We start from the raw sequence: 20,600 nt of genomic DNA, 5'->3' as shown, positions 1-20,600 counted from the left end.
CCCAAAAATGAAAAGAAGAAGTCCCAGAAAAAGAAGAATGGATACCAAAACTTATGGGATATGCAGAAATGACAAAACTTACCGGAAGAATAATAAATCAAGATAACAGACTTTTAATAAAAGAATGGAAAGGGTTTATTGAATATTTACAAACAAACTGTAAACAGATAAGAACATTGGCAGGATTATTGTAATAACCTGCAGTTTTATAAGTTCTACTTTATATTTAAAGTAGATGAATAAATGAGCAAATTAAGTTAATTTGGATATGCAGAAAATATTAAAAATAAATTTAAGGAACTGCAGAAAGAGGAGGAAGGAAGACAAGTTTTGAAATGTTAAAAGGATTGTAAGATTATTGAAATGTATAAAACTGAAAATCATAAATAAAATATTTTTAGAAAAACAACAACAGCTGTACCTCTTGGATGAGCTGAATGGAGGCAGGGGTAGAGGTTTCCATACTCCTTAGTGCATATCCTTCATTGCTGCTTGTAGATGGTGACCCTTCACCATCATTGGACTCCTGTTGTGAGCCAATGGATGCCTTGGGGAAAATTGCATGGAAACAAGACCAAATAGATCTGAGTGGCATCAACCACCAGCCTCTTTATTACCCAGAGTGCAGCAGGCCCTGCCCCTGCCCCAGTGACCTTCCTTATTAAGATTGCTATCCCCATTGATCCTGAGGCACAATTTGCAGATGGACATATCTACAGTGGGGATAAAATGATTCCTGCCTATATTTTAAGAATTAAACAAACAAACAATCTTTATTACGGTCCAGAGACCAACAAAACATTACAAATCAATACAGAATTCATACAGCCTACCCCCAGGTTAATCAAGCACTTTGTTTGGAATATAGGGCTCATTTGTTCTTTCAACCACCGATAAAAACTTTGCCACTGCCAAAGTTCTAGCTTTTGTCCGGTCTTCCAGTAGGAACCTGACATAGTGAGCCTCTGACTTTCCCGGGAAAGGCACCAGCAAGGGTAGTATCAGTTCAGCCCTGGCCTGCTCATACTTCGCACAATGTAACAAAATATGATTTATGGACTCGATGTCTTGAGCACACGAGCAAAGTCTGTCCTGGTAGGGAACTCCTCTCAACCTACCATCCAGCACTGCAGAGGGGAAGACATTCAGTCTGGCCTTGGTGAAAAGGCTTCGATAGTTAGGTACTGTCAGGTTTTTGATGTAAGGTGTTAACTCAAAGACATACCCATATTGAACTCCTGCTGCCAGTGGACTACAGACTGCGTGTGACCGAGATCGCAAGTCACTGTGTGCATTGTCCCATAATCTTTGCTTTAAAGCCTTTTGGGCGCCTTCATAGCCCAGGTAATACAGTTGGGGGGGAGACAGACCAATAGAGGTGGCTTTTTTAGCCATGGTTTTCTGCCATTTGCTGACAAATTCCTCATTGGTGATATGTTGGTACAGACCCTTCCCTAGATTGAACACTGAAATCCTGAGCCAATGTCTTAGGGCAGCCCACCATGCTCTAGCTGAAATTGGGCATTCACCAGCTTCCAACAGAAGTACGGAGTTGGGGACGCAGTTAGGTACCTGCAGCAGAGATTGTATAAATTTTGCCTGAAAGCCATCTAGCTTTGGCAGGTCCCCATTATGCCAGACATTTGCTGCATACAGGAGTTGGGAAACGGGCTTTGCGTTGAAAACCCTTAAGGCTGCTGGAACATATTTGCCGCCCTTTGTGAAGAAGAATTTATGTATGGCTAGCTTTGTAATCTCCGCCTTTTGAAGGGAGGTTTGCCAATGGTGCTTCCAAGATCTTGTATGATGGAATGTGAGCCCTAGGTAGCTGAAGTATTTTACCTGTTCGAGGTTATGGCCATCCAGCACCCATTTAGACTGGGAGAATCTTCTTTCGAAGACTAAGATTTTAGATTTTTCATAATTAATGGATAAACCATTTCCAGAACAGTAATCAGAAAATTTCCTCAACAGATAATTTAAGCCCGGCCTGGAACGCGAGATGATGGCTGCGTCATCAGCATACAACAACAAAGGGGTCCTTCTCATTCCTATTTTTGGAATGTGTCCATCTGGGTCCATTAAGTTCTCTTCTAGGTCATTTAGGAATAGGCAGAACAATGTGGGGGCCAAAATACAACCCTGTCTCACCCCCCTAGTCATCTCGATGCTGTTCGATAGCTGTCCCTGTCGACCGCATCGGACCTGCAGTTTGGTTCCATTGTACAGGGCTTTTATAAGAAAGAGAAGTCGTTTGTCCTGCAAGATCAGACTCAATTTGGACCATAGCTGGGATCTGGGGATGGAGTCAAATGCTGATTTCAGGTCCATAAAGGCCACGAAGAGTTTACCCTGTAGGTGTCTGGTATACTTCTCAGCTAGGAAGGACAGCATTAGACAGTGGTCTGTTGTTGAATGATTCTCACGGAAAGCTGCCTGGGCTTCAGATAGTATATTATGTTCATTTAGAAAAGTTGTCAATTTGCTACTGAGGAAATGGGCATATAGTTTCCCAATTATTGAGAGCAGGCTAATAGGCCTATAATTGGAAGGTACATTTGGGTGGCCTCTCTTAAAGATTGGGACTACTATAGCATGTTTCCAGCTATATGGTACCTTACCAGAGTTATTTACTACCGTAAAGAGTGCTGCCAGAAGCGGGGCCCACCAGTGCTGGTTTGATGTAATCACCTCAGCTGGGATAAAGTCTTTCCCCGGAGCCTTTCCGCTCTTCAGCTTGCCAATTAATGTATGGACTTCCTCCACAGTTACCGGCCTCCAATTAGGGAGCAGTGACAATTGTACCCTGTCATCCTCCTGTGAACTGGAAGGGAGGTTTGGACTTTCCATAAATATATTTCTGAAGTGGTTCTCCCAAACCTGAGCTGGAATGACACAGCTGGGGGCTGAGGAGCTATTTCTCATTGAGTCGGAGACCAGTTGCCAAAAGAGTTTAGTTTCATTGTTTAGTGAGGCATTCAATAGCAGGGACCAGGAATTTTGTTCGGACTGCCTTTTTTTTGAGGCCAAAAGGGCTTTGTACTCTTTTTTGATTTTGAAATAAGATTGAGGTAAGTAGCTTAATCCAGCGTTTCTATAGGCCAAATAGGCGTTCCTTAGGGCTTCCTTCTTTGTGTGGCACTCTTGGTCAAACCAACTGCGCCCTTTCGCAGTGCGTGGCTTGCCGGCTGAGTTTATGTTAACCGAGACCACATCCTGCAAGGACTCAATGAGATTTTCGTAGGCTGTCAGGGAGGAGTCTATTGATAAATTGTTTATTATAATTGATCTTAACTTAAATGCAGTTTGTGAATTCAATCTGTTCTCAACTGCAATTGCTATCTCAGGTGTCCATTTTTTCCTACGCAATGCTGGATCATTTGCTTTGTCTATGTCCTCATGTTCTATGTGAGAGTGCTGAATTGAATTTTGGCCGGTAATGGAGATGATAAGAGGTAAGTGGTCACTTTCAGTCCTATTATCTATTGTGAATTTTTTAATTGATTCGAAGGCCTGTCTGTTAGTGAGACAGTAGTCTACTGTGCTGGCCCCATTTGAATTTATGAATGTGTACTCGCCTTCTCTGTCCCCGGGGAATGCCCCATTAGCAATGATCAGATCCAGACTTATTTGTAAAAAAGCCAGGCAGAATCCAGCATAGTTGATTTGGCAATCTTTCGAATGTCTGCGTGGGGGTGGGTTTAGCAAGAGGGCGCTATTTTCCTTTAGATCTCTTAATATTGGGAATTTTATTTCCAGGCTATCATCATTTGAGCCTATTCTGGCATTCATATCTCCCATTAGGTAAAATGGTGAGCCAGGGTACCTAATTTGTAGGGAATAAAGGAAACTATGGATTTTACGCCACGTGCTCTCTATCTGTGTTTGCACTGTATATGGTGGAATATACACTGAAACAAAAATAATACTCTTGGATTCCATATGCAAGGTGATCCCCAGTGCCAGCTGCTCGAAAACTGAGCACTCAATAACTTGTGACGTCAATTGAGTGGAAACCAGAGTTACTAGGCCCCCCCTCGGTCGTCCCCTTCCAAGCGGTTTAGAGGCCTTGATTTCATAGACGTCGTAACCGTCAAGAGCTATGTTATCAGTTGCCCAAGTTTCCTGCAGCATTATTATGTCAAAACCCATTATATAATCACGAAATGGCTCGTCCCCAAGTTTGTTAGCCCAACCTGCTATGTTCCATGAGATAATGTTAAAGCTGCTCGTTCCATAACTGGCTTGGCTTCATTGTGGTGGGGAAATTGTTATCAGCTCTCCCACTGGTTCGGTAATGATGCAACCGTTCTTAGGGTATGCACGGTGTTGTTGTTCTCGGGGTTGATTTGCAGCATTTTCCCGATTTCCTGGCATCGACGGTGTTATTTGGATTGCTGGTGCCATCGGGGGGTCTTCGTCAAAGATAATTAAATCTGTCTCTGGCTTTCTATGTGTCCCATTTCCCTTGGGAGGGTCGTCACTTGGCATTGGCTGATCAGATTCCAGTTGGGATAGAGGGTGGTGAAATTCTGGATCTGCCAAAGGCGTAATGGAGAGTCCTATCTTTGAATTATCTAGCTTGGGCTGGCGTTCTTTGTGTGTTTGACCTTTTTGGTCTGATGTTTTCCTCTCCAAGTGAGTGTTGCAGCTGGGTTCACCGCACATATTCATCTTTGACGGCCCTTCCGAATGAATCATGGCCCTGTGGCGAAAGCCCTTCGGCAGAGAGGGTGCTGATTGCTTGGAGTTGGTCCGGCTATATGACAAGTTTGGCAGTAGTTGTTTTCGTTCTGTGTCTTTAAAAACACGCCTCAAAACAATATTATAGTCCTGTAAAATGGCCCTATATTTCAATAGCATTTTAGGGGTAGCTGAGTCAGAAAATGTCAGCGTGAGTCTAGTGTGCTGGGGGTCCGTGCAAAGCAAGTTTATCGCGATCAGAGTGTTGCAATGGATATTTAGTAAAAGCTTAAAGTTTCTCTTCACACTGTCGATTGATTTCCAGTAAGGCAGGATACCATTAAAAGGATATATGTCCAGAGCTACTTGAGTACTTTGTAGGATCAGGTCCCTACTTTCGCTTTTGTTGTTTTTAGTATTTGTAGTCTCTTGGTTATCAAGTCTGGGCCGGTTGCACCCCTGTACATGATGGTCTAGAGGGAGGGCAACGCTATGGTCGGTCTCTTTAGTACTGAGTTGGCTATTTTTGGCTGTCAGGAGCACCAACTCCGCCAGGAGAGACGTTACCTTTTGTAATTTGATGTTAATTTCCTCCACTGTTCTTGCAGTCAGCAGACAGTGGTCCGCGAGTATTTCTGCATAGAGCGGTGCCCCCTCAGATGGTAGTTCATGGGATAATTCATGAGCGCTCATCTCAGCATTCTCCCCTGGGCGATCTCCGCCCAATAAAGCATCCCCACCTACCTGGGAATGAGTTCTGTTTGGTGTGGTAGGTTCTGAGTTCTGTGCTTTTACAAAATCATCCATTTTGCTCTGCTTTCTCTTCTGTGGGCTCCCTTCTGGAGATGAGGCCGGTCGTTTCTTTTTCCTAGTCATTTTCCAGGGATAGAGCCGCTGTAAATCAGAGCAGCTTCTGCTGTAAATCAGGAAGCTCGGCGTCTACCCACGATAGGGCGTCTAATCTCCACTCCTGCTGGGCTGGAGCTAATTAGGGCTTTCTAGACTTTCTGTAACTCAGGCCCTTGACCTAAGCTTTGTAAATTAATAGCTGCCAACTAACAAAAATAAAGAACTGAGGCTGATAAAAGCTAATAAAAACTGATAAAAAAGCTAGTAGAAACTGATAAAAATAATAAAAACAGCATCAACTGATGCGGAGTTCAAGTCGACGCTACTACTAACGACGACGCCATCTTTCCTTTCCACGTGTTTAAAATACTGTTCATATAACGTTGCCAGGTGTGTGCATAAAATATGGCTTGGATAGTTGGATATGCCATGATGCTCCCCCCCTCCTTTGAGTTTCATCTGATATTGGAAGAGGAGATAGACAAAAGTGCTTATCCTCTAATGGAGATGGTCTGGCACAACCTCAACATCAAATGAATTGCGTTTACTGCAAGTGGGTGCATCCGTCAGGCACTATCCACCTGTGTGGATGTTTAAGAGGGGATGCAAGACCCAATTTCCTTGAGTAGTCTAGATGACATTGCAGATATATTGAGTTCCATTTTCCCTGTGTTGCCCTCCGGCATTTTGTCAGAACTGATCTGTGGCAATTTTTTAAAAAACTGCAAATGCAATTGCTGAGTCAGCCTGTCCACTGTGAATAGGCAAACCACTACTGAATGTTTTCAAAGCTAATGTCCTTCAATTAAGTTTCTTCCTCAGTGGTTCTATCCTTTTATTGTTTCCTGTTGAGTGTGGCTGACATTCATCAATCCACAGAACAGTGCCTCTGAATTTCCCTTTATTGTCAGTTTCTGTTCTCATATGAGAAGGCTTAAATTACTGATTTCCTCCCATTATTTTACTTTTTTTCATGTTCATGTAATGAACTTTCTGTGTGTGTGTGTGTGTGTGTGTGTGTGTGTGTGTGTGTGAGAGAGAGAGAGAGAGAGAGAGAGAGAGAGAGAGAGAGAGAGATGGTACTTATTGTATGGAGTACAGTCACCTCTATTTCTGCTCCCCGTGGCAGCCATTTTGTACCACTTTTATCAAGGCTTGAGTATTAGCACCTTATTATTATAATACCAAAAAAGGCATACACACACACAGTGATAGACAATTGAAAACAAAACATACTAATGGGATAAATAAATAAAACCCTCCTCCAAGGGAACTGAAGCTGAAATTAATGAGCAACAGGGTGGTTATTTCAGAAGCTGAAAATGACTTTTGCTGAGTGAGGCTTAAATGCAAACAAACTTTACAGAAGGATTTTGGCTATGGGGGAAGGCCACTGCTGGGTAATATGGCACTATATTAAGTGTCGTGTGGAATCATATTAATTCTGCTTTCAGCTGATTGTGGAAAAGCAAACTTGAACAATGCTCAATCATTCTAATGGGACCGTAGCCCATATATGTACACATCCTGTCTTTTGTATCTGATGTTGTATGGGGAACACTGAAAGCACAGGGTTGTGGTCTCTTTAGCATGCCTAAAGTGAAGCAATGTGACATTTACCTGCTGGATGGAAAACTGTTGTTCTGATTGGCTCTGGACACCATGAGCTGGCACCTTGCTCATTTTTTGTTTACGGTTTTTAGGCTGAATAGAGCACTTGCTGGCTAGAGGGGAGAGGGAAAAGAGACAAAAGGAATCAGAGATAATTACATTTTCCAAGTCTTAAAAGGTGATATTTTGACTAGACCCATGCCAGTTGCAAACGCTTTCATTACACAGTCTCCTTTGTCAGATCAGCAGTTAACCTCCTCCCACACTAACCTGAGTATAGGCATACAGTGGTACCTTGGGTTAAGTACTTAATTTGTACTGAAGGTCCATTCTTAACCTGAAACTGTTCTTAACCTGAAGCACCACTTTAGCTAATGGGGCCTCCTACTGCCGCCGCCCTGCCGGAGCACAATTTCTGTTCTCATCCTGAAGCAAAGTTCTTAACCCGAGGTACCGGTACTATTTCTGGGTTAGCGGAGTCTGTCATCTGAAGCATATGTAACCTGAAGCGTATGTAACCCGAGGTACCACTGTATAGGGATTATGAGATTAGACTGGCCTTGGAAACTCCTGAATACTAATTCATTTTCTTCCCCAACTTGCCCACTCCAATTCCCCCCCCCCCCCAGCAATCAATGAAAAACTTTTGAAGAAAAGCTTTAGGACAATTCTAGCCCTAGCAAGAACTCACCTAGGTCAGGTAGCCGATGAGATGACGGTAGCATCCTCTCTCTCACTAGTTCATTCTCATACATCACCCTATGGAGCAAAGCACTGATAGTAAGTTCCAAGAAAATACCCTGTCCCAAACAACTATTAGTACTCTTTAGGGTGACCCAAGGGACGTGGGTGGCGCTGTGGGTTAAACCACAGAGCCTAGGACTTGCTGATCAGAAGGTCATGGTTTGAATCCCCACAACAGGGTGAGCTCCCGTTGCTTGGTCCCTGCTCCTGCCAACCTAGCAGTTCAAAAGCACGTCAAAGTGCAAGTAGATAAATAGGTGGGAAGGTAAACGGCGTTTCCGCATGCTGCTCTGGTTTGCCAGAAGCGGCTTAGTCATGCTGGTCACATGACCCGGAAGCTGTACGCCGGCTTCCTTGGCCAATAAAGTGAGATGAGCGCCCCAACCCCAGAGTCGGTCACGACTGGACCTAATGGTCAGGACCTAATGGTCAGGGGTCCCTTTACCTTAGGGTGACCCAGAAGACTATGATTTTACATCAAAAACAACAACCCAGAGTTATTGACCAGACCATAGCTCTCCAGCACTTTCTTTTCCATTTTCCAATCTTTTCCTTCTCTCTCTGGACTCAGCTAGATTAGTAAAGAAAAAGCGATTTATATGTGTTGTATATGCAATATAACATACTGTACCAGATGGTGCTGTGGAGTCCCGTTTTTCTCTACCTGTTTTCTCTGCTTAAATTTACAATGCATTTAACTGAAATGCTTCTTTGATGTGTCTAGATCCAGCCTGTGTGTGTGTGTGTGTGTGTGTGTGTGCGTACCACAGCTAAATATATATATGTGATGCAATCCTCAAAGAGGCTTCTCTTTATGATGGTTTAAAAGTTTCACTCAGTACAGAATGCTACTTTCTCTTCACAGAAAGAATTGAAAACATACCATACATGCTCTCTATCCCCTATCCACCATTTGAAGCTTTCAAAAAGTTGGGCGCAACCTATTGCCACCTGTATATCCCAAAGCATTTCTAAGGTTTAACATCCATGCACTAAGTTACCACTGCGAGGGCATACAGAAGGGCATTCTCATGGGTGCCCATCACTTCTGGAATGCTCTTGCCAAGAAAGCTAAAGCTCAGCACCTTTCAGAAGTGATCAATATGACTTCTATTTTTTGGGTGGGATTTTGGTGACAAGAAGGTGTTGGGTGGTGTCCCTTATGGTGGTTAATAGAAGGCACTTTGATAACATTCCCAGGGTAGAGAAAGTTTATTTTTTCATTTTTTAACAAAGGTGGGGTTACCAGTAAAGGCAGAGGTAATGGTGCATTTTTTTTTAAGAACCCTTATGTCACAAGAATATAAGAACAGCCTGCTGGAACAGGACAATGACCCATGTTCTCTGTTCTCACAGTGGCCAACCAGATGCCTATGGGAAGCATGCAAGTAGGACTCAAATTCAACAGCACTTCCCCCTCCTGTGGTTTCCAGAAACTGGTATTCGGAAACATACCACCTCCCATTTCCTCTTGCATAAATTTACCAGGCCACAGCAAGCTGGGCCAGCATGTTCTCCCATAATGCTTCATTTCGAACGATGTTACCTCATAACTTAGTGTTGCTCCATATGTATTATAACTTGGGGCGAGGGACTGATGGTATCCCCTACTGCTGCCATCTTTCCCCAAAATATGCATCAGGAACATTGTGAGAGAACGTGGTCGCCTAGCTAGCTACTGCTTGCAGCAGTTCTTGGCTGCTTCAATCAGTTGGAAAAATTTATTTAAAATGAAAGAAAGTGGGTTGTGGTTTTTTTTAGGGTTGTCACCTCCGCCTTTACTGGTAAGTCACTCTTTCTCCAGTTTTTTTTATAACTCCTGAATACTAATTCATTTTCTTCCCCAATTTGCCCACCCCAATTCCCCCACTCAACAATCAATGAAAAACTTTTAAATAAAAGCTTTAGGACAATTCTAGCCCTATCATGTTATATCAGGGCTCAGAAACTGTGCAAAATCCAATCTTTAGTGGTCCAATCTCATGCCAGAATCAGCCCTCTGAAAGGAATGCTGCTCTCTCAGCTTGTTATGCTCTTGGTTTCTTGGGCTTTACCCCGTTGTTGCATTGTTGTTGGCATTGCTGTTGCTGTTGTTCACATTGCCACCGCCTCCTGGTGGGAAGTCGTCAAGGAAGACGGGGGAATCCAAATCTTCGCTTCCCATCTCAGTGAATTGTAGAGGTCTCTGGCTAGCCATATGAGGTGGTAGCGGGCTGCTTGGTTCCATGAAGGTGTCAACCTGGCCAAACAACCCCCCTGTCCTCTGCATTCAAGGGCAGGGGAGAAAAGAGAGGAGGTTGTTATTTTGGTCTTTCTTAAGCCCTTTGTGTTCCAGCTGGGGGATGGAGGGAACAAGATCTAGTTAGTTAAAAAGCACAAATTATATTTAGGGGCAAACCAAACATTATATTAATAGTGTTTTAAACTACCATGTTTACAACTACCTAATTCAGGCTTCCTCAACCTCGGCCCTCCAGATGTTTTGAGACAACAATTCCCATCATCCCCAACCCCTGGTCCTGCTAGCTAGGGATCATGGGAGTTGTAGGCCAAAAACATCTGGAGGGCTGAGGTTGAGGAAGCCTGACCTAATTATTTTAAAGGGTGGACTCAACTTACCTAGTTATTATTATCTTGGGGTTCTCCATATTTAATATTTTACTTGTGTTAACCAAAAATAGTAGAAATGTGTGTGCACATTTTATTTTGCTCAGAATGTTTGGTATATAAATAGACACACCACAGAGAGCTTCAGGATGCCTCGGCTTTATTTGTTGTATGTTTCTTTAATTCAACTTGGGGTGCTTAACATTGAATGATGGCTGACAAGGAGCCACAATTTGAGGTAAATGTGTTGGGTGTCTCGCATAATCTGTGGGGGTCTCAACTTCCTCTTAGGTTAGAATTCCACTTCTGCTTTATCTCCTCCACCCACCATTACAACGAGTATTCTGTAAGAATATAAAAGACCACTAACACAAGTTTAGTCAATCAAACAAACAGAAAACAAAATAGCACAGGTGCTTCTGCTCTTTAACATTCAACCAAGGAAACAAAACTGAATGATGAATGATAACTTCATGGGGAGACAAATGGAGTGGGGAATGGACTCATTCTGTGAGGGGAGCACTGCAAGTGTGTTATTGCTGAAGCTTTCAGTTGAGGGTTAAAGGATATATTGGATGCCCATTAAGCAAACTTTATATCTGTGCTCATACTCACCCTATAGATGCCCTCCTCCATTGCTGCCTCAACCATGGCTCTCTCAAGTTCCTCCTCTGCCGTCAGATCCCCAGAGATTGCTCTTTTGATCTCAGGAGCTGCTTCCTCTTCAATGGTCCTCAGGCCAGCCTCATTGAAACAGCACAGAAATGATTATCATTGGCAAGGACCATTCATGCCAGAGAACAGGAAGTTAAGGTGTGACCCAAATCACTTTCTCCTAAGTCTTGATGACTTTCCTTCCCATGAAATTAACTTGGAGGTCAGGCTCTTACAGTATATATCCCTAGTCATGCACAGATATGAACTTGCCAGCATCACAAAGTACTGTATATAAACCAGTGCTTATGTTGACAGGGGGAACACTCAGTTAAGCTGCATCACACAAGTGGGTGTGGTATAGCTGGCGGGGGGGGGGGGAGTGAAAATTCACCTGAGCACAGCATTATAGTGGCATGTTGATCTTTTGAAAAAGTTCTTTTAAAATGTGCTATAACACCCTTAAAATTTTAAACATTACTGTGTGATGACTCCCCCCGCCAAAAAAACCTAGACTGAAAAGGGCAAATTTAAATAATCAGAGAGAGGAAAAAAAGCATGCTGCTAAATGGCGTTGACTGGAAAAGTGCTAACAGAAAGCATTGGCTTAGACACCCAGTTAATTTCCACACACATCAAAACCACGCTTCTTCAAATGCTAGAAAGCTCATTGCCGTACAACCACCCCATAAACAAATCAGAACTAATGCACAATAAAGGCCAGATATCATCTAACCTCTGCGTAAGCTTTGTGCAAGAAAATCAGGATGGATGCTCAATAAACAAGTTGCCCAGAGGAACTCTAAAACTAAGGCAATCTACATATGCAGATACTGTGCTATTGTCCAATTCTTTCCAAAAACAAAAATGGATTTCCTGAAACTGAAAAGAAGCATGGGGAAAGCACACAGAAACATTTGATGGCAATGGAAGTGTCCAGATGGACGTTGATTACAGGATGGACTTTACTGGGTGCTCCCAGTTGGGTGTTTATTGTAGGACAGCTCCTCATGCATGGCTCTTTTTTTTTTTAACTGGGTCCACACAATGTTGTTGGTATCAAAATGCCAGACCATATTGTCTTTCCTCCACCCACCATTGAATCTGAATTTCCTTTTTCCAGGGAAAATCTAATAAATCACAAAGGCCAGTTACAAGGTATGTGGATAACCCATTTGCAATATCCAGCCCCTGCCTGTAAACACCAAATGTCATTCAAATGCCCCCTGTAAATTGAATGAACCAAGAGCAGCAATTCCAGAGGAAACCCAAAGCATGAAAAATTCAAGAAAGATTTGTCCATAAGCATTTTGTGGGAGAAGATGGGGGGAAAGGGATAATAATTTCGTGGGAATATTTGCAAAGAGATTATTTTGTTTAAAATGCCAGCTCTTTAGAGAATCCCAAAATAGGGCCATGAAAACTGCAAACAACTGCATCACAGTACCTGGAATCTGCTGCATATGAGAGAACCCAAAGCACCTCCATTTCCCTCTCTTCTTTCACTCCATTATGGGCTGGAAATCTTTCTACTCTGCTGGGTCAGGTGTGTCCCAACTCTCACTTACCTGGATTTCAACAGCATTCTTCTTGGGCCGGTATCCGTAATACTCTTCCTGGCGCTTCATGAATTTTCTGAAGTGCTCCTGGATGAGGAAGGTAGCGTAGAACTTGCCCACGGTCACCTCATCATCTGGAGGAGGAGTAGGCACAAGTAGACATTAAGTTTGCTCAGCAAAAGAACCCAGCCAACTTGTATGCATATGCCAGGCTGCTTGAGAACACACAAAGGAGATTTGTGAAATGCAAGCTGCAGAAAGAGGGTTGGAGATAAATATATATATGAAATAGTTGCATTCTATGCAGTGCTTCCTTTAAACATATTTGTTTTGGTAAGCCTATCCAGGCACACAGAAGTTAACATGTTTTAATTTCTTTTTAGATTACAGCTGATTTTAATTGTTTTTTAAAAAATGTTTTTAATTTATTGTTTTAAACAATTTCTACTGATAATTCTGATATTTCTTGTAAACCACTCACAGCGGTTCTCAATCGGTGGGTCCCCAGATGTTGTTGGACTACAACTCCCATCATCCCTGAGCTCTGGCTTTGCTAGCTAGGGGTGATGGGAGTTGAAGTTCAACAACATCTGGGGACCCACAAGTTGAGAAAGGCTGGCTTAGAGTTTTTGTTAAGGTCAAATGGCATTTAAATAAAGAAATTAAGGACTTGCCTCCAATTGGTGGAATGACTTGATCCAGGAGCTTCATGCTGGTTCTCTTCCATATTTTTTTAATAATCATCCTTAACTCTTCATTGGCTTGTTCAAAGTTACCTGCAAAAGCACCAACCGCTTATATGAAACTTACTGCATCGGATCATTGGTCTGTCTTATCCAGCAGAATCGACAATATACCTACATCTCATGCAGATATCTTTCCCAGTTTCCTACACGAGACACTTTTTAATTGAAGGTGCCAACTGATTGAACCAGGTGTTTTCTTCATGCAAAGCATCCATGCATGGCATTGAACAAAACATTACCAATAAGTCAGCCACAATGGTCTATCCTATCCTCCTCATTATCTTCCCTCAGACAACAAGTACTCATGCCCAATTAATCAATGTTCTCTTAATTAATTCATTAGCATCTCTTACAATAAAATCTCATCATCTCCCCCACTTCCTGACATACTACCGTACAGCCTGGTACTTGTGTAAGATCCTTTTAAATCAAACATTAGCTTTATTGTTGGCTTGCTGTCCAGATTTGTTAAAGAAAAGTTGTTTCTGCTGCTCTTTTGGGGGGCTGCTGTTGCATTGCACTGAATATTTTTAGCTGCTTTGAGATGTCTCCAGACCAGATAAGGCTGGCTACAGAACAACAACTATAGCACATATTGTTGTTGTTAATATTATTGTGCTAACGTAGGTAATATTAATATTTGCCTTTGATAAAGCTTAGGCTCCTTAAAACTCCAGAAGCGGCATGGAGTTGGCACGGCTCCACGATGAAACTACTTATGCTAATTTAAAACAGATGAAGACCTGACTCTTGGAGGTCTTGTGATTAAATGCACCAGAAAGGCATTAGTTACTGTTGATTTATGGCATCATCTGCTGGGCCTATGTAATCACGCAGTAATGGATTTTGAGGTCAGCAGAGCTTCTGCTGACATATAAGGTGACTAATGTTCTTCAGAACTTGTGAGATGAATAATGGCAGCTGTGGGAGAGTGCAGAGGAGTTATTCAGGAATGGATGCAGCTATTGATACATTTCATCTCTCACCTTCTGTCTTGATCTTGAGAGCCGTTCTCACCAGAGCAAAGAGTGTTGCATTGAAAGTGACTGTGCCGTCACTATTCAGGGGCATATTCATGCTCACCAAGCGCTGCAAAACACACACCATGTCAGAGACAATATATCCCAGGTTTTTTTCAGGCAGAGCGTGCTGAAACTCACTTCTGGCACCTCCCAGGTGGGCGCCATTGTCATTATATGAGAACAAGGGTTCATGGTGAGTTCTGGCACCAATTTCCAGAAAAATAGCACTGAAGGTATCATTTACATTCACAAACAAACAAATTAAGTTTTAAATTGGGAGTGAGAGCTTGTAGAACCAAATTAACGAAAGGGGAATACGGTAGGGAGGGGGATGGGGGAGTCCCAGAAAGTTGGTAATGAAAGTAAGGTTTCAAATTTTTTTTCTTTTTTTCTTTTTTTTGTATTTTTACTTTTTGTATTTTGGAAACTTGAATAAATATGATTTTAAAAAAAATACATTCACAAACAAACACACTTGGAACACACCCATATGTCCCATACCTGAAGGAGCGTCTCCACCCCCATTGTTCAGCCCGGACACTGAGGTCCAGCTCTGAGGGCCTTCTGGTGGTTCCATCACTGCGAGATGTGAGGTTACAGGGAACCAGGCAGAGGGCCTTCTCAGTGGTAGTGCCCACCCTGTGGAACACCCTCCCATCAGATGTCAAGGAAATAAACAACTATCTGACTTTTAGAAGACATTTGAAGGCAACCCAAGTTTTTAATGTTTGAAGTTTTATTCTGTTTTTAGTGTTCTGTTAGGAGCCGCCCAGAGTGGCTGGGGAAACCCAGCCAGATGGGTGGGATATAAACAATAATTTATTTATTTATTTATTTATTTATTTATTTATTTATTTTTCTGTAGATTACCATTATTCATTTTCTTAAATTTATATTCCACCTTTCTTAAGTCCTGGAACCCAAGACATCCAGACACTGAGCAGACTAGATCTGCTTCACTTCAGTGAGACAAAGGTCTTGTGTGCCCTTCAGGCCATACCCAGGGAGTCAGTGTCCTACTCTCCATTTGACAGATAGCATTAAAAACACCAGTTCTTCATTCCTTCAGCTTAAAAAAAATATCTAGGCGATAAGGACTGAATTTTGTACAGGGGCCAGGGGGTGGAGACTAGGACACGAACTCAGACCTAGTTAGGACTGGTAAAGAAACATTTCCTCAAGATTCCTACCTTGCAAGCCACACGGTGTGGACAAAACTTCCCAAAGCCCAGGGGAGGCTGGATTCGTCTCAACAGAGTCACCACATCTAGATGTTTGATGCGGCCCCTGAGGAAGAGGAAGAGACAGCCATGTTGCAGAAAATGGCACACAAGTTTCTAGCTAGGGGGGCTGAAGAGACCACAATTCAATTGGCTATTTGGACCATTCTCTAATCCCAGTGAATGCACACACAGCACATGCTTATTTTCTTGACATGGTGATGAAGCATACAATTAAACATATATGTTTTGAAGTATCCTTGAAAGTGGCAGGTACTTTCTGCCTTAGAGCACACTAAGAAGTAGGAAACCCGCCATGTGGAATGTTGAGTGGTTGGGCAAGGTCTCAACGCCCTCCAGCTTTGTGGATAGGTGAGGACCCACATGGGCTGAAATCTTTTGCACATACGATATACAAATGTGCTATATGAAACAATGTAGTCTGATGAGCCACTGTGATAAAACACAGGTTCGCCATGACATGTACAGGCGATGCAATGGGAAGCCATAACGAATCCCAGTTCCCTTCTGTATGCATACCTCCATGATAAAGAAATGCAAAAACAGTTTATGCATTATTGTTATGTGAGCACAATTTGTAAAGTGGGTCTCCTGGTTTATAAAAAGCTCTCACAAGAGACAACTGTATTTTAAAAAAAAGTAATATTGACCCCATTTTATTTATTTAAAGGATTTCTGTCCTACACTGCAAAGGGCAATTCTAGATTTCACCAATGGGTGTTAGTCATGTGCCCAGGCAAATGTAAATCATTCTGAGTACTTGGAAAGTCCTTTCTCACACCTGATCTAGCCTGCTGTGTCTCAAGAGGCATCAGCCATTCTAAATCTACCCTGACATAATTTGGGAACAAAATACTATATCTTCTTCTTCTTCTTTGGCAATCACTCGTAGCCAAGTAAGATTGTCTTCCATAAACACGGCTTTAACAATGATTCCATAAGTGACTGTGGAGGCTAATTCTGGACTCACATGTCCTTCCACAGTGGGGACATTGTTTCCTGGGTGGGAGTTGATCACGGTGTGGATTTGCCAAGCGTGCCTTCCTCTTAGCACGTTTCTCCCTTGCGTCCTGAATTCCCTTTTACCAGGGCAAGAATGACCACAGCTAGAAGTCCCTGATGTCCCTATTTGAAACATACCTTCTAATAAATTAATGGGGATTCCAAGTCAGTATAATAAATCAAGGTTTTATATTAAGGCTGAAACAATCTGATAAATGAAAAGAGAGCTCATAGCAATATTTCTCATTCTATTATCACACATCTGACTTTATACTCATATGCCTTCCAAGCATTGACGTCCCACAACATTTCTAGGAAGTTACATTGAGCTCTCTTTCCAGTGCCAGTAGAAATTCAGAGCCAAATTAGACAAGACATTTGCCAAGTAATCTGTTTTCGCACAGCTGATTAAAAAAAGAAAAAGCTGGTGTAGAGCATCAATGGAAGGTTTCCTTTCACTGTGAATAGCAGAAATGGGGTGTGATTCTGATCAAGGCCATGGCATAAGCATGTACTGGCTAATTATTATTTTAACATAAACAAAAAAATTGACAATAGGTCAAACTACATGATAGACTTCATGTCTAGTTGGCCCACAGATCCAGTGATTACAAATGTAATAACTGATAGTTTCTCACTTGGCTTCAGGATCGTATTCTGCCCAGATTTTTTTGAATTCATCCAGGTGATGAGGACCCAATATGGACCAATCCCGTGTGAGGTAGTCAAAGTTGTCCATGATAACAGCGACAAAGAGGTTGATAATCTAAGGAGATATACATTGGCACAGCTTAGGTGTTAGATAGCAGAGAATAACGGTCCTCTGAGCTGCCCACTGGAATAAAGTTGGCCGAAGGCCTGTATACCAACCCATATAAAACTAAATAAAGTATAATCGAAGGGGTAGTTTGTCTGGGAAGGTAATGCATGTCATAGGCATTCTGCAACATTGGTTAGTTCAATTCTTAGGCTTGTGAATACACCCTTCTGCCCAGAATCCTTGGAACAGTGGTTCAACCCCCCCACAGAGCTATAATTCCCAGTACCCTTAAGAAACTACTGTTCCCAGGATCCTTTTGGTGCTGGTGAGGAAGAGGTGTGATTTAAGTGCATGTGTAGAAACAGCCTAAGTGGTCAGTTCATATGTGCAAGTCCATCAGGCAGCCAACCAGGTCAGTGTGCTAGGAGAAAAGTGGTCCTTATACAAGCGTGCTCCAGAAGTATAAACAATGACTGAGCACACCACTGTGCTGGGCTGCTTGTGGTGACACATTGACTTGCTGTTTGTGATTGTGACAAATCATTCGTGTGATTCCCTTGCCACATTGATCACCGCTCTCAGCCTTGGATGTAACAGAACTGACCTGCCACTGCCACAGTGCCTAAGAGGCAAAATTGATGAGAGAAGGAAACAGAGAATTCCAGGGCTACATTACACATTTATAGCTATGTGTTAATATGAACTGTGGCCACCTGAGAAAACTAAAATGAGACAGAATATTTAATGAGTGCCCAGGCCAGGGATTTGAGAAGAGTCATTTCTGTTTCCTCAGCATGACAAATGTCACTAGCTTATTTGCTGCAAGCTGACTAAGGAATGTTTATTGATGGGCAGCTTTATACGTTTATTATTTATTTATTAGTATTTATTGTTTAGTGTTTAGTATTTATTAAATACCGTACATTTAATACTGTACATTTAATAAATATAGTAATAATAAGCAATGTTAATCTAATCTTCCCTTAATTTTACTAAATAATTACAGTGGTACCTCGGGTTAAATACTTAACCTGAAACTGTTCTTAACCTGAAGACCATTTTAGCTACGTAATGGGGGCTCCCGCTGCCGCTGTGCCACTGCTGCACGATTTCTGTTCTCATCCTGAAGCAAAGTTCTTAACCTGAAGCACTATTTCTGGGTTAGCGGAGTCTGTAACCTGAAGCGTATGTAACCTGAAGCATATGTTACCTGAGGTACCACTGTATAGCAGATGAAATTTGGTATAGGGGTAAATAAAGCAGGTTAAAGACTCCTTCACATTGGCAACGCAGGTGGAAGGAGGAAGAGCAACAACCTAGCTCAATGCATTTTAGTCACAAGCAAAATTCCCTCTTTCCCTCTCTCCATAATGGCCATTGATTGCCTTTCAACAGCAAACACAAGGATACCTGCTTTCTGATTATTCCTGAATTTGCAGTCTTTGAGTGGGTTTGATGGTCACAGATTGGCCCCTGAGCTATGACTGGTGATCAGCAGCTCCTAAACCCCATTTCTGGAGTCCCCTTCCATCAGCAAGAATGAATTGAACTATGTGTAAAGCCAAGACTACTGCTGAAGAAATGCTAAAAGGTCTTTGAAGGAGAGAGGGGAGTATTTTAAAAAGTGAGCTGAAAATGGTTTGGGAGACATCATTGCCTCCTGCAACATATACACAAATTTCTGATTTGACCCACAGTTTTGCAAAACCTGTTTGGCCAAAGGTGAAGGTAGGATGATGTTATGCATCACGTGCAGCAATTCCCTCCATCAAACCACCTTCAATGCCCCCCCCCCCCATGATCATGTCTAGTTTGCCCCTTAATGATGATTGCTACTGTACCATATTTATCCATATGCTACAAGTATCTGCTAACTGACTAGGAAATAAGCACAAGATCAGAGAACAGAAATAGCTTACCAGGAATGCGCATAGCATGTAGAAGCTGACTAAGTAGAAATAAGCAAAGTCTGAGCCACAAGTATATTCTTCCCCAGGAGCAAAGTCAGATTCAGGGTCACATTGCTTGCCATAGCTGGCAGCCAGTAAGATCTCCTGCCAGGCCTCACCAGTTGCACACCTAGAGAAAGGGAGAAAGTGAGGCAGGGTCCCCTTTCCAGAAAGTATTCTCTAGATTAGAGGATATGGAATGACCAGCATTCTAGGACTCTAATCCTGGGTACTGCAAAATTGCAACCATTACCTCGTTTCCATTTGTGGGACTTTCATTTCTGAGTTGCCAGAATTAAAACGAGGAGTGCACCTAACACTAAGGGTCTATTCTGGCATGTTGTTATTGTTTATAGTCCGGCTTTTCCCAAAACTGGGGCTCAAGGTGGCTTATAAACAAAATAGTGACCATCAGCATATGAAGACTGAGGAGGTATTGTGGAAGTGCCAGGGTCATAACTCAGGGAATGGGCGGGACAGATCCATGCCATGTGTTTAAAGAACAAGGCTTTCCCCCCAAAATCCTGGTAACTGTAGTTTGTTAAGGGTCCTGGGAATGGCAGCTCTGTGAGGGGGAACTACATTTCCCAGGATTCTTTGAGGGGAAAGTGTGCATTGAATGCACTTTAAATGTACAGTGATACTGACCTGAATAGCAGCAGCACTGCTTGTGGGAACGTCTGAAAGTTGTTGTTCCGATTTATATAGGTTCCATCCACCAGAGCAATTTTCCCAAACATCTGTAAATCAGAAAGTGCCACTGTGATAAACCTGCACTTTTTGTACCAAAACCTGTTCTCTTTGTACCAGTTTCCTTTTGTTTCTTGCTACTTGGTTGGATATAGTCTTAGCCATGTTTAGAGTAGACTCACTGAAATTAATTGAACAAGTTAGGCATGACTAACGTAAGTCCCCTCAATTTCAATGGGTCTCCTCATGACTTGGCTCACATCCACAGTATACAGTTTAAAGCAATCTCATACAACTCTAAAATTCATGGCTCTCTCTCCCCCCTTTCCCAAAGAATCATGGGAACTGAAGTTTGTTAAGGATCCTGAAAGTTGTTAGGAGACTCTTAGAAAACTAAATTTCCAAGGATTCTTTGGGAGAAGTCATGACTCTTTAAGTGGTGTAAGAGTGCAATCTAAGTCTGAATCTAACCAATTGCTGCTT

General features: G+C 42.4%; 1 protein-coding gene and 1 long non-coding RNA gene across 3 annotated transcripts in view; one reads left to right on the top strand and one right to left on the bottom strand.

Moving 5' to 3' along the window:
• Positions 1-20,600, top strand: part of LOC310709587 — a 479,424-nt gene that overhangs the window by 107,944 nt on the left and 350,880 nt on the right. The gene's annotated exons all lie outside the window — the stretch shown is intronic.
• CACNA1S (calcium voltage-gated channel subunit alpha1 S) overlaps positions 1-20,600 on the bottom strand; it is a 62,866-nt gene that overhangs the window by 1,786 nt on the left and 40,480 nt on the right. For both annotated transcript variants that reach the window (XM_083509366.1, XM_083509367.1), the window contains 12 exons: positions 20,076-20,167; positions 19,398-19,557; positions 17,357-17,484; positions 15,666-15,762; positions 14,440-14,542; positions 13,382-13,483; positions 12,717-12,841; positions 11,110-11,238; positions 9,942-10,150; positions 7,835-7,902; positions 7,153-7,256; positions 422-547 (listed from right to left, as the gene is read on the bottom strand). In XM_083509366.1, coding sequence (XP_083365492.1) covers positions 422-547; positions 7,153-7,256; positions 7,835-7,902; positions 9,942-10,150; positions 11,110-11,238; positions 12,717-12,841; positions 13,382-13,483; positions 14,440-14,542; positions 15,666-15,762; positions 17,357-17,484; positions 19,398-19,557; positions 20,076-20,167 — 1,443 coding nt within the window. The remainder of the gene's footprint in view (positions 1-421; positions 548-7,152; positions 7,257-7,834; positions 7,903-9,941; positions 10,151-11,109; positions 11,239-12,716; positions 12,842-13,381; positions 13,484-14,439; positions 14,543-15,665; positions 15,763-17,356; positions 17,485-19,397; positions 19,558-20,075; positions 20,168-20,600) is intronic.

Source organism: Podarcis liolepis, assembly GCF_965112155.1.
Source record: "Podarcis liolepis genome assembly, chromosome: 6".
Taxonomy (NCBI): Eukaryota; Metazoa; Chordata; class Lepidosauria; order Squamata; family Lacertidae; genus Podarcis; species Podarcis liolepis.
This window is presented reverse-complemented; position numbering and strand designations above follow the sequence as displayed.